At 42.0% G+C, this 24,371-nt stretch overlaps 1 protein-coding gene across 1 annotated transcript; it reads right to left on the minus strand.

Moving 5' to 3' along the window:
• Positions 1-3,725: 3,725 nt before the first annotated feature.
• On the minus strand, positions 3,726-23,837 carry LOC133139929 (T-cell immunoreceptor with Ig and ITIM domains-like). Its single transcript, XM_061259422.1, has 6 exons — positions 23,421-23,837; positions 22,657-22,998; positions 9,356-9,476; positions 6,207-6,250; positions 6,056-6,087; positions 3,726-4,444 (listed from the first exon to the last, which is right to left on the minus strand). Exons 1-6 carry the CDS (start codon positions 23,479-23,481, stop codon positions 4,271-4,273), a joined length of 774 nt encoding a protein of 257 aa, XP_061115406.1. The 5' UTR covers positions 23,482-23,837; the 3' UTR covers positions 3,726-4,270.
• Between the last annotated feature and the right edge of the window lie 534 nt (positions 23,838-24,371).

The raw sequence follows: 24,371 nt of genomic DNA on the forward strand, positions 1-24,371 counted from the left end.
ACTCATGCAGGAAGGAGACAGAGAGAGACAGAGTGTGTCAGAGAGGCGGAGATGGAGAGGGAGAGGAGCTGCTCCCCGTTTGGCCGAACTCCAGCTCCCCGCAGCTCTCCACACCTCCCTGTCCTGGAGGTCAGCCGTGCTCTGTCATTGAGGGAACAGCTCCGCGGTCTTCGGCAGGATGACGAAGCTGGTTTGGTTTCACAGCCTAGAGCGGCCATTTTGCGGTTGGTTTCGCTGCCCCGCTGCTGTCTCTGCGGGGGCCTGTACCCTCCTGATGTCATGCAGTACGCTATACCCAGAGGAAATGAGATGAATGGCTGGAACTGTCCAGGGGAGGTAGTCTGTCCGGTCCGCTCTCTCCTTCATCGTTCAATGTGATCCTAGCTCCTCCTCCACCTCAAATGACCATAGAGACTCTTTCTCTCACCTACCACTGCAAGAAGAGGACCAGCACTGGACCATAGAGACCTCCTCCTCAGGAGCATAGGGACTGGGAGCACACAAAATTCCAGAAGGACCTTAAAAGAGCCAATGGACTCAAAAACGTGTGTGACATCAAAAACAGGAAACAAAAGAGAAAAAAAAAAAAACAACTGGAATTTTTTTTCCTTGTCTTTCTTTCTGTCTTTCTTTTGTTCTTTCTTCCTTTCGTTCTTTCTTGATTTCCCCCGTTTAACTGCTGTTCTCGGTGGGAATTACAGGACCACACATGACATGGACCGCAGGCTGATCAGAGGCAGGGCGTAGAGAGAGAGAGAGAAAGAGGGGACAGCTTCCCTAAAAACCACACGACAATCTGCGACAATCGCCAACCAATCAAGTTTGCACTGGCTTCGCCAGACACACGCAGACATGCAACACTACCGCAAGCATAGTCGAGAGTAATCTACACAGGGCTGCCAAACACGATTCGTCAGCGAAGGGCTGGCATATTTGAATACCGTGCAGGTTTTTTCTTTTTCAGTCTGGGTGTGTGTGTGAGTGCACGCGAGCACTCTTCGGATAGGTGAATGTGCGATGCAGAAGTGGGAGAGTGTGTGCGAGAGGCAGCTCACTGGTCTGTCCTGGAAGAGCCACTACAGGAGTGCAGACTGTTCCTCATACCCCAGCTTGGGGACCAGAGCAGAGCAGAGTCTAAGGCTACCAAATAAAATAAAAAACACACAAAACCTTTAAACAGTCTATCAGGCGCTCAGACGGTGCACCCTCATTACTGTGCTTATTATATCATTATAAATGCGATGTGCTACCAAATTGGAAAAAAATCTGGAAAAAAAAATAATAATAATAATAACAAATGCGATGTGCATATTTTTTCACATTTGCTCAAAATGAATTTACCCTTTTTTTCTCTTTTTTTTCTCTAAATTGCATCGTACAATTAGGCACGAGGTCACGTGACGTGCCGCTGTCACAGCGCCTTAATCTGATCGTTGCGGAAGACCTCGCTTGGCTGACCCACATCGGCAATCGAGAGCCTATAGAAATAAAACGTCAGTCCGAGGCAACGCTATCTGAGTGAGAGATGTTCCTATTGGGCCGCGGCCTTAATTAGGTCTTCACTCCGCTGCCTCCCGCCTGGGCTCCGACCGTTAGGAGCTGCGCTGCAGCCAGAGGCTTCAGTCAGGCCACCATCTTTACTGTCGCCGATATTATGCTGTCTAAACACAGCCGGCGCCATATTACGCATGAACTGTTTACAGAACGGTCCACCTGAATGGCTGGGTGCGATTCGTTACGGTGGGGAGGGGTGAGGGTTCACCGAGGCACCTGGAAGTTTCGAGACTATTTTATAGAACCAAATGTTTCACAAAAAAACCCCACTAAAAAGCAGAACTAAAACTGTTTTTTTTTTTTTGGCTACAATGTACTTTTCCATGGAATGATAAGCATTTGAGATAATAATAGTACTTTTTGAAATGTGGCGGACTATCACACAGAATAACTTTCCCCAATTTGCAGGCAAGCTTCCAGGCACAATCACAAATTGCTCTTTCTAATCTCCTTGGTGACGCTGACCTTGGGTCGTTGCTCAGCAAGCAAACACTTTGTGGAGCGTAAGGGCCCATTTGCTGACTCCTGGTCTGAGTTCAGTTTGGCCGAGGGGCGGGGAACACATGGAGTCAGGAAAGCTATCGATCTCACTAAAATGACAGTGAATCAGCTTTTTTTTTTTTTTCTGCATTCTCGGAGTAAAACGGAAACTTTGTGTAATCTTCTGAATCGCTTCTGATGTGCGGGCTATATCATACTCTACTCCAGGGACTCTCGACTCTGCCCTGAAAGGCCAGTTGCCCTTTTGGGATTCGTTCTTTCCCAGCTCTAGGACTGAATCAGACCTGTTATCTTTAAGCATGCTGTACTCCTGGAGCTGTGTTCTAAAGGACCGGCCAATGAGATGTGTTCTGTGGCTTTGGTCCCAGAGAGCTGCACCGGTCTGCTGAGTTTTTTTTTTCACCTTAATATCACCATCCAATCAAAACCCATGAAAGCAGATGAGGTGAGTTTACAGTGAATGGATCAGTTAAAAGCTCTCCAGGACCAGAGGTAGCAGGCTAATGCAGTGCTGCGGACACAACTGCGCCCTGTCTAGGATTTCAACCGGCCGTTATAAGGTCTTTATGTTCCTGGTGCACCCATGTGCACACACACACACACACACACACACACACAATATTCACATCCCTAGAAAGCCCATATCCAGTCGGTGTTTCAGTTCTGCTTCAGGGACCGGGGCGGGGGTGGAGGTGCTCTTTGTGACACTGGCATGACAGGGGGAAGCAGGAGGGAGACCTAGCGTCATGACACTCCTGAATTATGGGCTAGCGAGGAAGAATGGAGGGAACGGTAAGGCAGAACTAGTGGGGGATGCCCCTTGACGAAAAAAAAAACAAAAGCGTTTTTTTTGTTTAGACTTTTTTTTATTGTTCTTTTTTTCATATTTCTATATTAGTGCTACATGGATTATTAAAACAATGATTATTATTATTATTATTATGATTCTTATTAATATTGAAGCGCAGGGGTCAGTAGAAGGGTATCAACACCTGGCTTGGGATGGGGGGGTGGGATTGGCAGGGGTTGGTGAGGTGACGATCACATGCTCTTCATAGTGACCCTCTGATGTTAAACCTATAGACGCACAAATGCGTTTTGAATAAAAAGAAATATTCAAACTTGCATGTCTGGTCTTTACCTGTGTGCATCTTAGTGTGTGCTTTTACCTGCCTGTGTGTGAGTGTGTGAGTCCTTCAATGGCTGAGTGGGGTTCAGCGGGTTGCTGTTCAGCTGGACTTTGGGTCAGTCCAGGCATGAATACATATACTCAGTGAGCACTTTATTAGGTATTTATTGGACTTATTTTTTAGACGTATTAAGTCTTTTGCTGCTGCAGCCTATCCACTTAGTGGCTTGACATGTTGTGTGTTCAGAGATGCTCTTCTGCATACCACAGTTACAGAAATACTCAAACCAGCCCGTCTGGCACCAACACTAATGCAACGGTCAAAATCACTTAGATCACATTTTTTCCACATTCTGATGGTTCATGTGAACATTAACTGAAACTCCTGACTCATATTTACATGCTTTTATGCATTGCACTGCCGCCACACAATTGCCTGGTTAGATAATCGTGTATGGGTGTTCCTAATAAAGTGCTCAATGAGTGTACATAGCTGTACAGTGCTGTAACTGACAATCATTACCCAAGGTACTGGTTAGGATTGTGGAAACTCAAATGCTTTATTGCGCAGAAAAAGCAGTTTCGTGCATTCAGTGCCATTCCGTTCTGCGTGTCATTAATTAAAGGGTACATTTCCGTCATTGCTCCCATTAAAACACAAAATGCGCAGTACGTTGAAATAACAAAAATAGGGCAATCAAGCTTCTTTGTCACAAAACCTTACAGAAATACAGTGTACGGATACCAGGTGCAGGTGTACCTGCACACACCCCGTGCCCGTCTTCAGTAAAATATAAATGGAACAGATACTTCAGGTCACCCTTCCAACAGGCAGCTTGTGCTTTGCATGTGGAAAATTATAGGCCTAAGAGGATGAAATCCACTATTGCCGTACATTATTGCTGTATGTATGCTGCTGTGGTGTGACATGCGGAATGCTTTCTCACACGTTTCAGAAATCTGGCATTCTACTCGATTCTGCAGGGCCGGAATCCTTACAGCGACCGTAGCCAACCCCAAAAAAGGACCCGGTCCCAACCCGCACCCCGTCGGCCGTCTCCGACGGGCCGTCTCTGTGCCAGCGCGTCAGCTCCTGCTGACCTGGGCGTAGGTGGGTTCTCCTCCCCCTGCGTGGAGCTCCGGGGGGCCCGGGTGAGTGCTGTAATTCACCGCTGTGTACTCCGTCGCTCCGCTGCTCTGCAAGGGCACAGGCCCACGCTGGGCCGGCAAACATCGACGGATGTCTGCGTACTGCACCTCCTAACAGAGGCAAAAAAAAGGGGGGCAAATCGGGAAATTATTGCAGGTTTCTCCGTCTTTAATGAGAGTTCTGCTCCGGTTTTTTATCTAATGGTCAAGAGAGGAATTGCAGCAACAAACACCTTCAAACCATAATATCGTTATGACTCCAGTATTCATGTATTTGCATTGAACTCAATTTGTTGAATTTGAAATCAGAGACTGTAAAAACCAAACCCTTTTGATACGTGGGACAGAACACTGCCCGAATGCACAATGGGATTTTCAGAGAGGAAGGAATCCCATAGTGCATTGTTCCATTGTGCTTGTTAACGAGCACCTTAGTTTTTTTAAATGTAAATAAAAAAGGAAGCAATTTTGAAACAGGAAGGTTTGCAGTTCTCTGCATTTTTAGTTTGTACTGTTTTTTTTTGAGGTTTCCTTGTAATATGAAGCTGATATTCTACATAATCAGTCACACATCTCCAGCCACAAGGGGCTTAGCCCATGTTTGTAGCCTCATTATATCTCATAATGAAGATTTGTTTGGACAGATGTCCCTGCTCATATATACCAGCAGAAGAGTGCCTTTGGGATAGTGCTCGCAGCAGTGCCAGAACAGTTACCGAGCGCCGACATGCAAATGAAAATAACTTTAACATAAGTCAAATTCCCAAATGCCCTCTACACATCTGAAGGCAATCGGCCACCGCTGCCAAACCTTCCTAAGCATGTACAGATCTGTTTCACCGCAAGACGCATAGCACTCCGGCACTCCAAATAAAATCAGTGTGAAAATCAAAATAAACACTCCCGGTAAAGGGAATCAGCTGTCCTGCTCTGATCCTCATGCTGTAGAGCACACACAGCACTTTGCATGCACGCATCATCATACTTGTAATGGCTGTAGGCCGACAGGGATTTTGGGTCCCACCCAAAGGAATCCTTCGCTCCAGTATCTGTTGAGGGTCAGTCTGGGCCTTGGCAATCTTCCTTACACTTTGTGCCCTGCTGCTCTCTGACTGGCTCTCGGTCTGTCTGCTTGTCTCTGGGATGGTACCCTATACTACAGGGATGGGCAACTCCAGTCCTAGAGGGCCGGTGTGTGTTCAGGATTTTGCTGCCACCAGTTACCCTGGCTCACAGTCAGCCAATTAGCCTTATGCACCATGACCGATTCACTCTTAATTTAGACCACAATAAAATGCTACAAGACAAGAACATTTATCAGCTGCTGTTTATATCACGGAATGTGGCTGTACATGACAGATCATGTAAATGATTGGGCTAATTAAGTAATTAAGAGCACAAGTTGGTCTGAAATCCAGAAACAGATACTGCCCTTCTTGCCCATCCCTGCTATAGTACATAAAATTGTACCACTAGCCAGCAATATATAATTCATTTGTACCTTTTTTTTTGCTTGAACATGTGCTCATTTGTACCACAAGAGAACATGACTGTACTTCCAGGGTACATTTGGGAATTTGGACATGTGATCCTTCTATTTGGAAATGTACCTCCACTGCCACTTTATTTCTAATTGGCTAGATACTTCATATCTCTTTCAGCATGAGGATTTTTTTCCATGTACCACTACATGTCAGTCACTGAAGCACTGCTGGACTTTACCTCATCTTCATCCCCAGCGACCCGGGCTGCCTCTGAAACACAAAACGCATCATATTTTCTCAAAATATTAACCGGCTGACTGGAAACGGGGGGCGGGGGGGTTGTTGGGTTTATGTGGCAGGAACAAGAAGAAGCAAGGTCTGGTACTTACGGTCCCCTCTGCTGCTGCTGCTGCTGCATGTCGGAGCTTGGTATCTGGGGAAAGGTTGCAGATCAGTCAGGTTTCTGCACTGCACCTCACACCATGTCACACCTATTGTGTCACGTTTGCAGCCAAATTTCGTTACATACCCTGGCAGACTCGCCTCGCTTACAGAAGTTGTGAAATTAGGCGTGAAAACAACATTCTGCTTCACATCTTTAAATGCTCTGCTTTTGTTGTAGAGTAACATATTACTGTAAGCAATTGACAACTTTTTCAAGGCTGTCTGAGATCAGAAGCAAGGGGTCAACCAAAGTCTGCAGAAGAACTGTGGCAAGTTCTCCAACATGCTTGGAACAACCTTCCTGTTGATTGTCTTATAGAACTGCAGTACAGTGTTGGCTATCATAGAGAAGTGATGCAGTTTTAACGCCGAAGGGTGGCCACAAAAAATATTGATTTGATTCAATTTTTAACTATTCTGCCAAATGTGTAAAATGTAATGTAAAATGTATAGTACGTTTATTTAGGACCTTTCATTGAATTATTTTTTGAAAGAATCTTATCTGCACAGGGTGTTATACAGGTGCCTAAGGCAGTACTACATAATCACACACACACACATATACATATATACATAGTCCCAACCTGCTAAAACGGGACATTGAAAAACCCATAAAAATTAACTGCACCAAATCATTCGTTGTGCTTGCTCTTAACCATCATACAAAACAATCATACAGTATCAGTATGAAAAAGGGTTAAGTGGTTTTTAAGAGATGTCAAACACTGAGTGGGGTCAAATTGACCCTGGCCCAAACATGATAGGAGAGCTGACATGTGTAGACCATCCCAATGCTGCTACAGTAGATCATGCTACAAGGCTGGACAACCACCGCTATGAAGTGCAAAGCAAGAAATAAATAAAGATATTACATAAAACATAAAATGGTAATTAATTCAAATGATGTGAGTGCCATGGGGTGGTGATGGGAGGGCAGTGGGAAGATGGCCAATGATTCTGCTGTTCTGACCACTGTGGGGAGTCATTTCTACTGGAGGCTGGCAATACAATATAGAATGTGCAGTGTCTAATTTTTATATAAAATGCACTCACTGTGCACTTTATACATTTTTGCACCATTCTTTGCTAACTCTAGAGACTAGAGTGTGCGAAAATCCCAGGAGATCAGCAGTTTCTGAGATACTCAAACCACCCTGTCTGCCACCAACAATCATAGCAGTCCTGGCATAGAAATTCATTGCTCTTTCAATAAATATGTTGTTTTGGAGCTAGATTCAGTTTCAGTCTTACAAATATAACTTGGCAGAGGAACACAGAAAACAGAAAAACAGTGTAGTGTATGCTGTCTTTGCACTATCATATAGAAACTGATGTTAAATTAAAGGTCAACATTCTAGGACCCTAACTGCCACTCCAAGGTTATTGGCTCACAGCTTGCTTTGCTTAAATGCTGTAAAAAGGCCAGCGATGTCGTTTAATGAAAGAAAGGTGTGGTTACTTATCGCTGTATGCCGTGCCAAAAGACATCACCGAATGCTTGAGGCAGAACGAAATGACCATACACTCAGCGTGGTACGAAGCAGTTACTCTAATGCTAACCTCTTTCAGGTATACGCATGCTAAAATACTCAACTTCTTAATCATCGATGACAAACACATCAGAATACATAATACTACCAAATACCTGGGGAATGATCGAGCTCTATAACATTTTAATGCCAATTCATATCATGAACAATTGATGTAGCTTTTACTCTTAAGAACGTATATGACTTAACAAAGTTTGTTTCCCTCTTCATGATTACCTTGACATTATTTTCTGCATACCATACAGTAATGTGCAAATAATTCCATAAATCAATATTTTTTGTCACCTTTAAAACTGCATCAATTCTCCTAGGTAATCTGTCCTGCAGTGTTATAAGAAAATTGGCTGTTCAGAGATACAAAATATAATTCATTCATTCATTATGAATCCTAACCCGCTTATCCTGAACAGGGTTGCAGGGGGGCTGGAGCCTATCCCAGCATACATTGGGCGAAAGGCAGGAATACACCCTGGACAGGTCACCAATCCATCACAGGGCACACACACCATTCACTCACACACTCATACCTACGGGCAATTTAGACTCTCCAATCAGCCTAACCTGCATGTCTTTGGACTGTGGGAGGAAACCGGAGTACCCGGAGGAAACCCACGCAGACACGGGGAGAACATGCAAACTCCACACAGAGAGGCCCCGGCCGACGGGGATTCGAACCCAGGACCTCCTTGCTGTGTGGCTTCCGTGCCGCCCACAAAATATTATACATTTGTTTACATTTCGTTTTTGATAAATGAATTGTTCGCAAATCTTAAATTAGTTATTTTCAACTGAAGCACTAAAAAAATATTTTGCAGAAAACATAAAAGTCCAAATTTTGATAACAATTCTGCAAAGTTAAAAACAAATGTGGCAAATTCGTACATTATTTAATTTCTTTATTCCTAAAACATTGCATTAATCTAGTATGATAGTCCTCCAGTCACTAAATTATTTTTACATTACATTTAATAATGAAAAATTAATTAATTAATTTAAAAAATGATTGTAACATTGGAGAAGGGAAAACACATTAAATGGTAAATGTCTGCATTTATATAGCATTTATATATTTATCCAAAATGCTGTACAATTGCTGCTTCTCGTTCACCCATTCTCACACTCACACACCAACGGTGGTTGGCTGCCATGCAAGGCACCAACTAGCGTGTCAGGAGCATTTGGGGGTTAGGTGTCCTGCTCAGAGACACTACGACACCCCCAGGGCAGGATTGAACCAGCAACCCTCCGACTGCCAGACGACTGCTCACCCCACAATATTTGAAAAGGGCAGGCTTTGTTTCAATGTAGAATTACAGCAGCATACTCAAGAGCGTGTTTCTGATTACATTACATTACAGTAATGGTATTTGGCAGACGTACAGTTGATTAGACTAAGCAGGAGACAATCCTCCCCTTAAGGGCCCAACGGCTGTGCGGATCTTATTGTGGCTACACCGGGGATCGAACCACCGACCTTGCGGGTACCAGTTATCCACCTTAACCACTAAGCTACAGGCTGTGTTGGTTCACTTTATGCCACTCACCTCTGCCTGCGCTTCATCACAATGAAGTATACTGCCGCTGATATGAGGACTATGAGCAGCAGGGCAGTTCCAACCCCAGAGCCCACTGCTGCTGCACCCTTCCAGAGCTGCTCTGCCAGGGCTGTGTGGATATTCATCAGCGGCCATTAGAATATTACTCATTTGGTTACAACTATAATGGAAATGCATAACAGTATTGTAACAGGCCACTGGAACTGCCTGTAGCAGGTCTACAGAATCTGTATATGCATAATCATGAGACCACTAATGTAAGAAATAATTTGCTCACTGAATTCCGTCAGAAGGTATACTTATGGAATTCTGTAAGTTGGTGGTCCTGTTACACTTGAATGGACTCAAACGACATTATACTGCCTCCAGTTTGAAAAGCGAGGGATAGCGATGGAACGTGAAAGAAAGTCTTGAACAATAACCATGAAATGTTACTCCCTTACCCCGCACAGTGACTGTGGTGGTGCCTTCAATGTTTCCTCCAGGGTAAGTGATGTATTTACAGACATACGTTCCCTCATCTGTCTCATTAACATTAGTGATGCTGATGGAGGCATCATTCACAGAGCTGCCGGTGAAACTGACTCGTCCTTTCAAAGGGGATTCGCCGTAACTCTTACCAAGATCTGGATGAAACACTGCAAAATGAACTCGCTGCTTTTCCCAAATAACCTGTACGACTTTGGCAGCTGTGTCTCCCCGACTGAACTGACAGCGCAGCGTGACTTCACCTCCCAAGTAGGCAGTAACCTGCGGATCAACACCGACAGCCTGACTCTCAACCACTGAAATGGAATGGAGGAAGAGAGAGACGGTTAAGAAAGAGTGGCAAGTAGGCCTAATATGAATTAATCACTGAATGATTTTGATCAACTGCTATTACTGTATTACTGTTCTGTGCTGATATTACTCCCATCGAGTAGGCTAGTATTATTTGTTTAATTTTATGTGCCCAGGTAACAGCGAACATAAAAGCAAAATAGCCAATTTCTTTGGCATGATTGTACATTTTAGCTCTTATTAGAATGTGCTGAACAGAAATATAGGTCAAGCAATTTGTCTTTTAAAACCTCCCTTGCAAAATAATAAAAATAACAATACAACTGCTACTACTACGGCTACTACTGCTTATAATTACAAACACATTAGGTAGCCTACTGGATTAACCACAACACCACAAAGTCAAACACAAATCAACATTATTTTATAAAATTGCAATGCTTTTAACTGTAGCCTACTGTCAAACAAGCGTTCCTTACCTGTGAGGACCGTGCAGCTTGAGAACACAAACAGAAGATAACATTTCCATAACTCCATCATAGCCTATTCCTCTAGGCAACCGAGAGTTACCCGTCAGCGTTCGAAACTGATGTGATTGTGCAGCAGGCACACTTTTTTCTTCTTCTTTTTTTTCTTCCTCAAACGGGTTGCGAATTCAACCTTTCCGGTCCCAAATGGCCTATTGGGACTTTAGTGTCATGTTGTAATCTAGCTAAACCGCTTAGTTTAGTCATAATTGAACAACAATAAATGTTAACTTCACGCGGAACAAAAAAGGAGAACCTTTTTTTGTTCGTAGAAGTGGATCCACAGGTTAAATATAGCCGAGCCTTAATGCGACGTTCCTGCAATGGTTTTGTCTTCCTATCGTCAAAATATTTAATATTAAGAAACATAGACGGTTTGTAGGCTAATCTCTCTAGACTATGTCGGCAATATTGCTGTTAAGGCTATTATCCACAATTTGTCGTATTTCTTTTTGTCGACAATTTTCAAATCACAACTTTTCCTGAGCTTGTTTTAATCAATTTTTTGTCATTAGTTCTTGTTAAGCCTATTTTTTTCTTCTTTATTTTATTAGCTACTGTTACTGCTACAATTAATAATGTGGTATCCTGATTGCTTTGTTTCTGTATAGGCATGCATGGAAATGACTGTATAAATTAATTTGACAAACAGCAATAAGTATCAGAATGGGGATCTTAAGCCTTTTTTTGTTGTTTTGACGGTAGGAATGTACAAAGTGCTGGTCTCCACAGTATGTGTAATATCGTCCCGTAGCGTAGGTTATGCATGGATGTCCCACAGGAGACGTGTCCTGTATCGCTGCAATGTTTTCCCATTGTCTTAATTAGTATGGAGCGATACCATTTTTAATCAATATTTCAGATATTCCAAAAGGCATTTGTGATACCATTTTCACAATTCCCTATCCGGATGGACACGAACAAAGGAAAGCCAACACTGCAAGCGTGTTTTCGAACCCGCAGATAGGCCGCAATCGGAAATGCACGGATCATTTTTTTACAAGTACACTCACTGAGCACTTTATCACGTATTTATAAGACATATTTTTTTCTCCTGTAGCCTATACACTTAAAGGTTTGACGCGTTGTGTGTTCAGAGATGCTCTTCTGCATACCAGTGTTGTAATGTGTGGTTATTTGTGTTACTGTCAACTTCCTGTCAGCATTGACCAGTCTGGCAAAACAAACAAAACATCCATCTGTCCATCCATCCATTATCTTAACCCACTTATCCTGAACAGGGTCGCCGGGGGGCTGGAGCCTATCCCAGCATATATTGGGCGAAAGACAGGAATACACCCTGGACAGATCGCCAGTCCATCGCAGGGCACACACACCATTCACTCACGCACTCATACCCACAGGCAATTTAGACTCACCAATCAGCCTACCCTGTCTTTGGGAGGAAACCGGAGTACCCGAAGGAAACACACGCGAACGCAGGGAGAACATGCAAACTCCGCACAGAGAGGTCGACCGGGATTGCTGTGAGGCGGCAGTGCTACCCGCTGCACCATCCATGCCGCCCCTCAACAAAACATTTGCATCTTTAATCGCAGTATCTTCCCCATATGCTTGAGTGAATCAGCCGATTTCACCATTAACCTGCATTCTTTTGTATGCATTTGTATGTATCTCCAGTGAGAGCAGGCAGGTGCTCCTCGTGTCTAAATATCCTTTATAAACCACAGTGGTTGGGGCACGGAGTTGGTCACACCTCAATGAAGAATCCGCCGTTGCTAAGGGGAAGGCTGATGCAGTCACAGATCAGGTTAGTCTAAATATGGACTTGAAACAAAGGAACAGACATAATGGTTTCCTCTTCCAAGTGGAAGTTGAAAGGGCACTTATGAATTATTTGATGCCTCGTTCTTTTGTCTTTTCTTCTATTGTAATGCAGTTTATTCAGCTTGGCAGAGAGAGGAAGTGTGTGTCACAATATATGGCACCACGTGTTCTTCAAAAAATATGCTGCAACATATTTTCCCGTGGTTGATGACTATTATCATATTAGTCATGAACACATTTGAAGTTTTTATACTGTTGAAACTGCATGTGCTTCACTTCAGTGCAAATACAACTGTTTGTATTGATATAGGTTTGGTTATATAAGTTATATACACTCCATGACCACTTTATTAGGTAGACATGTACGCCAGCTAGCTAATATCAAATATCCGATCAGCCAATCACGTGGCAGCAACTCTATGCATAAAAGCATACAGACAAGGACAAGTTTAGTTGTTGTTGAGACCAAACATCAGAATGGGGAAGAAATGTGATATAAATGACTTAATAACTTGATGATTGCATGTTTGATAACATTAATAATCAGCTGTTATTATCCAATTATGTCCAGATAATTGTATGCATGACATTCTTTTACAGTGATAGTTCACTTTCTGTGGTTTTTTATATTATTAGTTTTAGCGTATATTTTAATTAGTCCCATACTGTTTCTATATGCACGGGAGGATGCCCAAGATATTTATTAGGTCATTCAGCACAAGATAATCATCCCCTCCTTGGCAGGAGAAGGCATGGCTTGCATAACAAGTCCCACAGCTTGCCAGCAAGAGCTTACCCTCTTGGACAGGACGGCTCAGTTTAAAATTAACCCAGTCCAAATTTTATTATAGCCAGGCTAATTATATGGATGGAGATTACAGTGTGCCTATTTTCCACAGCTTGCATATTATTGGTTTAATTCAGATGTTGCTAAGCCAGGCTTTTGCTGATCTGCTAGCATGCTAAATTCAGGGTGTATATTTACTGTTATGAGCAACCAGCACAAAACCCTCTGCTGAGATTAATAATAATAACAATAATAATGAGACTGCAATATTAGATCATTCAAAACTATATGCTGGAAAGCAACATGCTAAAAACCTGGCTGCCCTCCCTCTGACCCCATCCTGGTCACTGACTTATGACATTCATGCAAATACTGCACTGCTTTCATAGAACTTGATTAGGGTCTTGTGCTTTCTTGACTGGCTTAATGCCATTGCACACAAGTTTTACATAATCTAAAAATGTGTGATCCTGGAGTTTTGCTCAGATAACACAGAGATGTCAGAGAAGCAGTAAATCATGCATCATTTGGGCATCGTTCATTTTTTTTTCATTTTTTATTACTCTTTAGCATTTATATACAAAAGAAGAAAAAAAGTTGAAGCTGTAACTTTGCGCTCTTCAGTTGTTCCCAGACCTGCAGTGAGAAAAAAGCACATGAATCAGAGCGAGATCTGGAGAGAGTACAACTGCCTCGGCATGTGCGATGCTGTCAGGGTTATGTTGGTATTAGTCAGTAACGGCTTCAAACAAACAGTAACAGCACGATGTTAAGAGTACGCCTGATAATGACAATGCACCATGTATGCACCAGAGAGGCCATGCATTTCAAACACTGTCGATGCTTAAAATGAAATGAGAACAGAAAATTCAGGAAGTAATCATAGTCTTATTCTCTTCTTCTTTGTTTTAAATTCATTATTCTTACCAGCCAAACTCACACGCAAAGCTACACAGAGCCTCAATAGCTCTCTTGACTCATGCTCTCTGTGTTGTAATAAAGTCATCTTAGCAAGCTGAAAAATGTTGCTATATTTTGTTTGATTTTTTATTCCGAAGTTGACATCTCTACTGATCTACTTCTACTCTGGTGAATGTGGAAACTTGGTTGCAGTTCGTTTTTTTGCTCTAATGCCTTGACATCTGAACTGGTCAACATGGTCAGAATTGGCCCAGAATTTCCATATCATACATCCCTAGAGATGACCACCCTTATTGGACATGAAGGGGGGAAGAATGGGGCGTGGCGTAATGGGGCTAAGCATAATCGGGCCAATAGGGTTAGGCGCAATGATCAATAAAGCGGGAGGGAGAAATGGGATACAGAGATTTTACACACGGGAATGAGATTTTTTTTTAAAGATGGGGTGTAGATTGCAAGCGAGGGGACCCAGCAATACTTTCACCAACAGCAAGACGGAGCGGGAGACAAGCTCATTTGCCCGACTGGCCTTTGTCCAGAAGAGCGTAGAGAGTGTACAGTCAAAAACCTGCTTATTCTGGGATTTCTTACAGATCCGGTGATGCTGAGGGCCACTCCAGTGTAAGTGTGTGGGCCTGTTGTAGGGCATTTCACTGCTGAGTCCAGGGTGAAAAGATAGCAGGGGCTTTGTAAGCTCGATTGTATGGGTAGCAGGAGTAGGTATGGGTCTACAAGTGCTCATAAGGATGACAGATTAGCAACAGATCGCTATTTGGGATGCTGCTGATTTATTAATGTAGGCCATTGCTTTATGTATACTAACTGTAAGTCGCTTTGGATAACAGCATCAGCCAAATGCCTAAAATGTAAATGTAATTGTTTTTTATGATTAAAAATCTTGATAATTAACGAGGGCATCAATATGCAGGTAGAGAGCCAAATGTTTGAAAGCATAAAAATGTACAAGATGTTCCTGATGCGGTCTTGTTTTTTCCCCCTTTTTGTTCAGAATTTGGACTGCAGGATTATGTACAAACAGGACTTTGACCCAAGAAGAGATATACACAGACAGAACCAAGGTAACAGGAACTACAGCCATTATGCAGATACTGTAGTCACAATGTATGTTAATGGGCCAAGGTAAGCACTTCATTTAGAAGACCAAAGACCTGGTATACCTTGAGAAGGAAGGTTGGCTGCTATACTGTACTGTAGTGTATCTTACTTGCAATGGGAAATGTGTGGTTTGACATGTTGAACATCCTTGAAAATAAAAATGTGTCTATTTCAACAAATGACAGCATTAATCTTGTTAATAATCAGGGTATCGCGAGTTCATTAATTCATTATCCTAACCCGCTTATCCTGAACAGGGTCGCAGGGGGCTGGAGCCTATCCCAGCATACATTTGGCGAAAGGCACGAATACGGGCAATTTACACTCTCCAATCAGCCTAAACTGCATGTCTTTGGACTGTGGGAGGAAACTGGAGTACCCGGAGGAAACCCACACAGACACGGGGAGAACATGCAAACTCCACACAGAGAGGCCCCGGCCGACGGGGATTCGAACCCAGGACCTCCTTGCTGTGAGGCGGCAGTGCTACCCACTGCACCATCCGTGCCAGCGGAATCGCGAGTTATACCTCAGAAATAAAATGCACGCAGGGCAAACTGTTCAGTATGAAAACTCATTTTGGAATTCCCACCGATACACCCATTGTTTTCTGGGCTTGGCTACAGGACTGGCTGCAGCTTCTTGGTCTTAATGATTATAGATTTCAGGAATTCAATTTATTTTTGTTCTCTATGTTTAACCATCTCAGTTTTATTTATTTTTTTACTTTTGTGGATATTTCTTGAATTCACTTTGTGGAAATAGTTAAGTTTATTTATTGTTATTGTATGTACAGGGGCGGTTCTAGTTTTTTCTTTACTCAGGTGGCCAAGGGGGGTCCAAGGGTTGCCTGGGGGTGGCAACCATGACTCCTGGTTTTGCGCACACAAAACATTTTGGGGGTTATTCATGTATATATTTTTTATTGTTTCACGTGTGAAAAACAACAAAACACTATTCATTACTAGTCTACTAAATCTAAACATAAATGAAGAGGCTATAGGCTACCGATAAGGCAATGTGCAGGATGACATTTAACGATGACAAATGCCTGTCACACTGGCTATTTTAGCACACAGCCCACTGAAGAGCCCCAAAGGTGCACCAATTATGACTAATCTGAATTAAATAGTATATCATACATGACATATATTTTTATCATGAGACAATTATAAACCGATTGACTGATAAAACAGACAATAACGCGCAAATCAGATTGCTGCTCCTGACAGGTGCACTTTTGATACAGCAAAACGGGAAAGACGTGTCTTGGTAAAAACGGTGTCTTGGTAAATGCAGATGGACTATGTGCGGGGTGGCACTGGGGTGGCCAATCAGATTTTAAGAGTGGCACTATTTACTTAACCATATTGGAATCGGAACCCTGGAACCATTAAGAATCAGAACAGATAAGCAGAACCGGAACCGGAATTGCTGAAATCCAAATGATACCAAGCCCTACACAGGTCTGCCCTGCCATTCTTCAATGACTGAAAGAGAGAGAGAGAAACAGGAAGGGAGAAAAGAGGTTGTGTGAGTTTCACCATGACTTATGCGCAACAACAGAATTAAATGTACAGTTAAAATAGTATATCACAAACTTTGGACAACAATGAATACTTATAACAAGATATTTTTAAGCCAACCTCTTCATGGTGCAGTAGGTAGCACTGTCTTTGAATTGCAATTCCTGATAATCTAGAAGCAAGAAGGACAAAAATTATGCTACAGTAGCCAGAAAATGCCATTTTCAATCTTACAATTACAAGTCTTAGCATGGTCCAAGATGAACAGGGTCTTACCATCTCTGTTTTCTGAAGCTACAGACCTGGGATCAATTGAGTCCTAGAACACAACAGCAAAGGAACAATGAGAACATTTCTGCCCAAAATGTGATAGTGACCAGAAAGGAACTGTACAGTGTAATTACAAATCTTCAAGTCAAATATACCAAGTTGTGCTGAGAGGACAAGACATTCACTATGTGTGAGTGCAGAAATGTTTCGCAGCTGTGCACCTTTACATTACATTACATTACATTACATTATTGCCATTTGGCAGATGCTCTTATCCAGAGTGATGTACAGTTGATTAGACTTAGCAGGGGACAATCCACCCCTAGAGCAATGCAGGGTTAAGGGCCTTGCTCAAGGGCCCAACGGCTGTGCGGATCTTATTGTGGCTACACTGGTATTAGAACCACCAACCTTGCGTGTCCCAGTCCTTTACCTTAACCACTACACTACACTACTAACACTACAGGCCGCCTTATACCTGTTGCATAATGAGCCATCAGAGACAGACAGGACACAAAATGTCCGCACAGTGTGCTGTGGGAAGGGAGCAACTCCAGCTCAATAAACTCTGACTCCACAGTCTCTCACCTCAGCCAGGTTTTCATACACAACGGGTCCACCCAACTCTTTGGTATTTTCATACACAACAGCCTGTGCATCTGAAATACAGAACCGATGTAATGTATTATTAGTGCCCATAATTCAAGTGAACATACATTTCTAGGCAAAATGTTCATTGTAAGGTACAGTATATGTATTCACCTTGGTGGGTACTGCAGAAACACAGAGCGTAGCCACAAAACAGTGCTGTGCTGTGCACATGCTGAGAGAAACATCTCAGAACAGAATTGGCTGACTGGAAACGGGGGGCGGGGGGGGGGTTGAGTTTATGTGGCAGGAACAAGAAGAAGCCAGGTCAGGCACTTACGGTCCCCTCTGCTGCTGCTGCTGCATGTCGGAGCTTGGTATCTGGGGAAACGTTGCAGATCAGTCAGGTTCCTGCACTGCACCTCACACCATGTCACACCTACCGTGTCATGTTTGCAGCCAAATTTCGTTACATACCCTGGCAGACTCGCCTCGCTTACAGAAGTTGTGAAATTCGGCGTGAAAACAACATTCTGCTTCACATCTTTAAATGCTCTGCTTTTGTTGCCCTCATGATAAGCAGTGTGCTATTTTATATCCAGTACTGTGCAGAAGTCTTAGGCACCCTTATTACATTTATGTTTGTTTTTAGTGTGTGTTAGTATAAAAGAACACATTTGAGATTTCCAAATATTCATTTTCCAAAAGTTTAAATTTTTGTATTTAATTAAAAAAGTAACATATTACTGTAAGCAATTTTTACATAAAAACTTGATCAAGGCTGTCTGAGGTCAGAAGCAAGGGGCCAACCAAAGTCTGCAGAAGAACTGTAGAAAGTTCTCCAACATGATTGGAACAATCTTCCTGCTGATTGTCTTATAGAACTGCAGGAAAGCGTTGGCTATCATAGAGAAGTGATGCAGTTTTAATGCTGAAGGGTGGCCACAAAATATTGATTTCATTCAGTTTTTAACTATTCTGCCAAATCACTAAAATGTAATGTAAAATGTATAGTATGTTTATTTATGAATTATTTTTGAAAGAATCTTATCTGTACAGAGTGTTATACAGGTGCCTAAGACAGTACTATATACAGTGGTGTGAAAAAGTGTTTGCCCCCTTCCTGATTTCTTATTTTTTGGTATGTTTGTCACACTTAAATGCTTCAGATCATCAAACAAATTTAAATATTAGTCAAAGACAACACAAGTAAACACAAAATGTAGTTTTTAAATGAAGGTTTTTATTATTAAGGGAGAAAAAAAATCCAAACCTACATGGCCCTGTGTGAAAAAGTGATTGCCCCCCCTGTTAAAACATAACTTAACTGTGGTTTATCAAACCTGAGTTCAATTTCTCTAGCCACACCCAGGCCTGATTACTGCCACACCTGTTCTAAATCAAGAAATCACTTAAATAGGACCTGCCTGACAAAGTGAAGTAGACCAAATGATCCTCAAAAGCTAGACATCATGCCGAGATCTAAAGAAATTCAGGAACAAATGAGAAAGAAAGTAATTGAGATCTATCAGTCTGGAAAAGATTATAAAGCCTTTTCTAAAGCTTTGGGACTCCAGCGAACCACAGTGAGAGCCATTATCCACAAATGGCGAAAACATGGAACAGTGGTGAACCTTCCCAGGAGTGGCCGGCCGACCAAAATTACCCCAAGAGCGCAGCGACGACTCATCCAAGAGGTCACAACAGACCCCACAACAACATCCAAAGAACTGCAGGCCTCACTTGCCTCAGTTAAGGTCAGTGTTCATGACTCCACCATAAGAAAGAGACTGGGCAAAAATGGCCTGCATGGCAGAGTTCCAAGACGAAAACCACTGCTGAGCAAAAAGAACATTAAGGCTCGTCTCAATTTTGCCAGAAAACATCTTGATATTCCCCAAGACTTTTGGGAAAATACTCTGTGGACAAAAGTTGAACTTTTTGGAAGGTGTGTGTCCCATTACGAACTTGGATTCTGCAGCAGGACAATGATCCAAAACACACCAGCAAGTCCACCTCTGAATGGCTGAAGAAAAACAAAATGAAGACTTTGGAGTGGCCTAGTCAAAGTCCTGACCTGAATCCGATTGAGATGCTGTGGCATGACCTTAAAAAGGCGGTTCATGCTCAAAAACCCTCCAATATGGCTGAATTACAACAATTCTGCAAAGATGAGTGGGCCAAAATTCCTCCACAGCGCTGTAAGAGACTCATTGCAAGTTATCGCAAACGCTTGATTGCAGTTGTTGCTGCTAAGGGTGGCCCAACCAGTTATTAGGTTTAGGGGGCAATCACTTTTTCACACAGGGCCATGTAGGTTTGGATTTTTTTTCTCCCTTAATAATAAAAACCTTCATTTAAAAACTGCATTTTGTGTTTACTTGTGTTGTCTTTGACTAATATTTAAATTTGTTTGATGATCTGAAACATTTAAGTGTGACAAACATGCAAAAAAATAAGAAATCAGGAAGGGGGCAAACACTTTTTCACACCATATACTTCTGCTTATAGATAAATCAAATCATTCTTTGTGCTTGCTCTTAACCATCATACAAAAAAATCATACAGTATCAATATGAAAAAGGGTTAAGTGGTTTTTAAGAGATGTCAAACACTGAGTGGGGTCAAATTGACCCTGGCCCAAACATGATAGGAAAGCTGACATGTGTAGACCATCCCAATGCTGCTGCAGTAGATCATGCTACAAGGCTGGACAACCATCGCTATGAAGTGCAAAGCAAGAAAAAAAAATAAAGATATTATATAAAACCTAAAACGGTAATCTCAGTTAATTTAAATGATGTGAGTGCCATGGGGTGGTGATGGGAGGGCAGTGGGAAGATGGCCAATGATTCTGCTGTTCTGACCACTGTGGGGAGTCATTCCTACTGGAGGCTGGCAATACAATATAGAATGTGCAGTGTCTAATTTTTATATAAAATGCACCCACTGAGCACTTTATACATTTTTGCACCATTCTTTGCTAACTCTAGAGACTAGAGTGTGCGAAAATCCCAGGAGATCAACAGTTTCTGAGATACTCAAACCACCCTGTCTGCCACCAACAATCATTCCACGGTCAAAGTCACTTATATCAAATCTTTCCCCATTCTGATGGTTGATGTGAACATTAACTGAAGTGCCTGACTTGTATCTACATGATTGTATGCATTGCACTGCTGCCACAAAATTGGCTGATTAGATAATTGCATGAATATGTAGGTATAATTTTTTTTTAAAGTTCCTAATAAAGTGCTGGGTGAGTGTATATCATAGCGTGCTGCTTTGTTTCAGAGAATGCATGTACATGAGTGGGACAGCAGTCCTAGCATAAAAATTCATAGCTCTTTCAATAAATATGTTGTTTTGGAGCTAGATTTAACTCAATAAGATTCAGTTTCAGTTTTACAAATATAACTTGGCAGAGGAACACAGCAAACTGAAAAACAGTGTAGTGTATGCTGTCTTTGCAGTATTATATAGAAACTGATGTTAAATTAAAGGTCAACATTCTAGCACTCTAACTGCCACTCCAAGGTTATTGGCTCACAGCTTGCTTTGCTTAAATGCTGTAAAAAGGATCGTTTAATGAAAGAAAGGTGTGGTTACTTATCGCTGTATGCCGTGTCAAAAGACATTCGTTTGGAGCAGCATACCGGTAGGATATCAAAAGATTTTCGCTTTGGTTTGGGATTTAATTTACTTTTGGACTGTTTGATTCTATTGCTAAATGTTGGGACTGATGGGCACTGAAATCTGGGGGGTATTTGCTGGTTCACTGTTAAGTTTTATGTAGTTGAAAGAGTGTCGGGATTTCCACCCGTTTGTTTATTGCGAGCGAAGGCAGCCGCTTTCATTCATTCATTGAACGTGCGCTGTGCTGTAAATATATGGAAACGTTATTGCGTAGCCAAGTAGCCTAAATTGAATTAATTTAGAATGTTGCCTGATTTACTTTTTTATTAAATTCGTAGGCTGGAATGCCTCGCGGCAACAATTGTGTTTAAATGTATACTGCTTCAGCCTTTGGCAAGCTACTCAGAAGGGGGCGGCAAGCGACTGGGAGCATGAGAGCAACGTGTTGGAGACCCATGGTGTAGGGCAACGATTTTTCATTGGCAACTTCAAATAGAATCCCGGACACAATTTGAGGATTTACTGTACTACCAAATACCTGGGGAATGATTGAGCTCTATAACATTTTAATGCCAATTTATATCATGAACAATTGATGTAGCTTTTACTCTCAAGAACGTATATGACTTAACAAAGTTTGTTTCCCTCTTCATGATTACCTTGACATTATTTTCTGCATGCTTTGTTTCAATGTAGAATTACAGCAGCATACTCAAGAGCGTGTTTCTGATTACATTACATTACGGTAATGGCATTTCTGAGACAATCCTCCCCTTAAGGGCCCAACGGCTGTGCGGATCTTATTGTGGCTACACCGGGGATTGAACCACCGACCTTGCGGGTCCCAGTCATGCGCCTTAACCACTAAGCTACAGGCTGTGTTGGTTCTCTTTATGACACTCACCTCTGCCTGCACTTCATCACAATGAAGTATACTGCCGCTGGTATGAGGACTATGAGCAGCAGGGCAGTTCCAACCGAAAGTATTGCTGCATTGTTCTGCTGCTCTGCTGGGGCTGTGTGGATATTCATCAGCGGCCATTAGAATATTACTTATTTGGTTACAACTATAATGGACATGCATAACATTATTGTAACAGGCCACTGGAACAGCCTGTAGCAGGTCTACAGAATCTGCATATGCATAATCATGAGACCACTAATGTAAGAAATAATTTGCTCACTGAATTCCGTCAGAAGGTATACTTATGGAATGCTGTAAGTTGGTGGTCCTGTTACACTTGAATGGACTCAAACGACATTATACTGCTTCCAGTTTGAAAAGTGAGGGATAGCGATGGAACGTGAAAGAAAATCTTGAACAATAACCATGAAATGTTACTCCCTTACCTTGCACAGTGACTGTGGTGGTGCCTTCAATGGTTCCTCCAGGGTAAGTGGTGTATTGACAGACATACGTTCCCTCGTCTGTCTCATTAACATTAGTGATCTTGATGGAGGCATCATTCACAGAGCTGCTGGTGAAACTGACTCGTCCTTTCAAAGGGGATTCGCCGTAACTCTTACCAAGATCTGGATGAAACACTGCAAAATGAACTTGCTGCTTTTCCCAAATAACCTGTACGACTTTGGCAGCTGTGTCTCCCCGACTGAACTGACAGCGCAGCGTGACTTCACCTCCCAAGTAGGCAGTAACCTGCGGATCAACACTGACAGCCTGACTCTCAACCACTGAAATGGAATGGAGGAAGAGAGAGACGGTTAAGAAAGAGTGGCCTAATATGAATTAATCATTGAATTAATTTGATCAACTGCTATTACTATATTACTGTTCTGTGCTGATATTACTACCATTGAGTAGGCTAGTATTATTTGTATTATTTGTTTTTGTTGTATTATTCATTTTAGCTCTTATTAGAATGTGCTGAGCAGAAATATAGGTCAAGAAATTTGTCTTTTAAAACCTCCCTTGCAAAATAATAAAAATAGCAATACAACTGCTACTACTACGGCTACTACTGCTTATAATTACAAACACATTAGGTAGCCTACTGGATTAACCACAACACCACAAAGTCAAACACAAATCAACATTATTTTATAAAATTGCAATGCTTTTAACTGTAGCCTACTGTCAAACAAGCGTTCCTTACCTGTGAGGACCGTGCAGCTTGAGAACACAAACAGAAGATAACATTTCCATAACTCCATCATAGCCTATTCCTCTAGGCAACTGAGAGTTACCCGTCAGCGTTCGAAACTGATGTGATTGTGCAGCAGGCGTCCTTTTTTTTCTTCTTCTTCTTTTTCTTCCTCAAACGGGTTGCGAATTCAACCTTTCCGGTCCCAAATGGCCTATTGGGACTTTAGTGTCATGTTTTAATCTAGCTAAACCGCTTAGTTTAGTCATAATTGAACAACAAGAAATGTTAACTTCACGCGGAACAAAAAAGGAGAACCTTTTTTTGTTCGTAGAAGTGGATCCACAGGTTAAATATAGCCGAGCCTTAATGCGACGTTCCTGCAATGGTTTTGTCTTCCTATCGTCAAAATATTTAATATTAAGAAACATAGACGGTTTGTAGGCTAATCTCTCTAGACTATGTCGGCAATATTGCTGTTAAGGCTATTATCCACAATTTGTCGTATTTCTTTTTGTCGACAATTTTCAAATCACAACTTTTCCTGAGCTTGTTTTAATCAATTTTTTGTCATTAGTTCTTGTTAAGCCTATTTTTTTCTTCTTTATTTTATTAGCTACTGTTACTGCTACAATTAATAATGTGGTATCCTGATTTGGGTAATCCTGATTGCTTTGTTTCTGTATAGGCATGCATCGAAATGACTGTATAAATTAAGAAAGTGAAAGTTTACATTTGTTACAGACATTCAGACTACTGGAAAATAAACCGCAATAAGTATCAGAATGGGGATCTTAAGCCTTTTTTTGTTGTTTTGACGGTAGAAATTTACAAAGTGCTGGTCTCCACAGTATGTGTAATATCGTCCCGTAGCGTAGGTCATGCATGGATGTCCCACAGGAGACGTGTCCTTTATCTCTGCAATGTTTTCCCATTGTCTAAATTAGTATGGAGCGATACCAT

The sequence above is a fragment of the Conger conger genome, chromosome 1, assembly GCF_963514075.1.
Source record: "Conger conger chromosome 1, fConCon1.1, whole genome shotgun sequence".
Taxonomy (NCBI): Eukaryota; Metazoa; Chordata; class Actinopteri; order Anguilliformes; family Congridae; genus Conger; species Conger conger.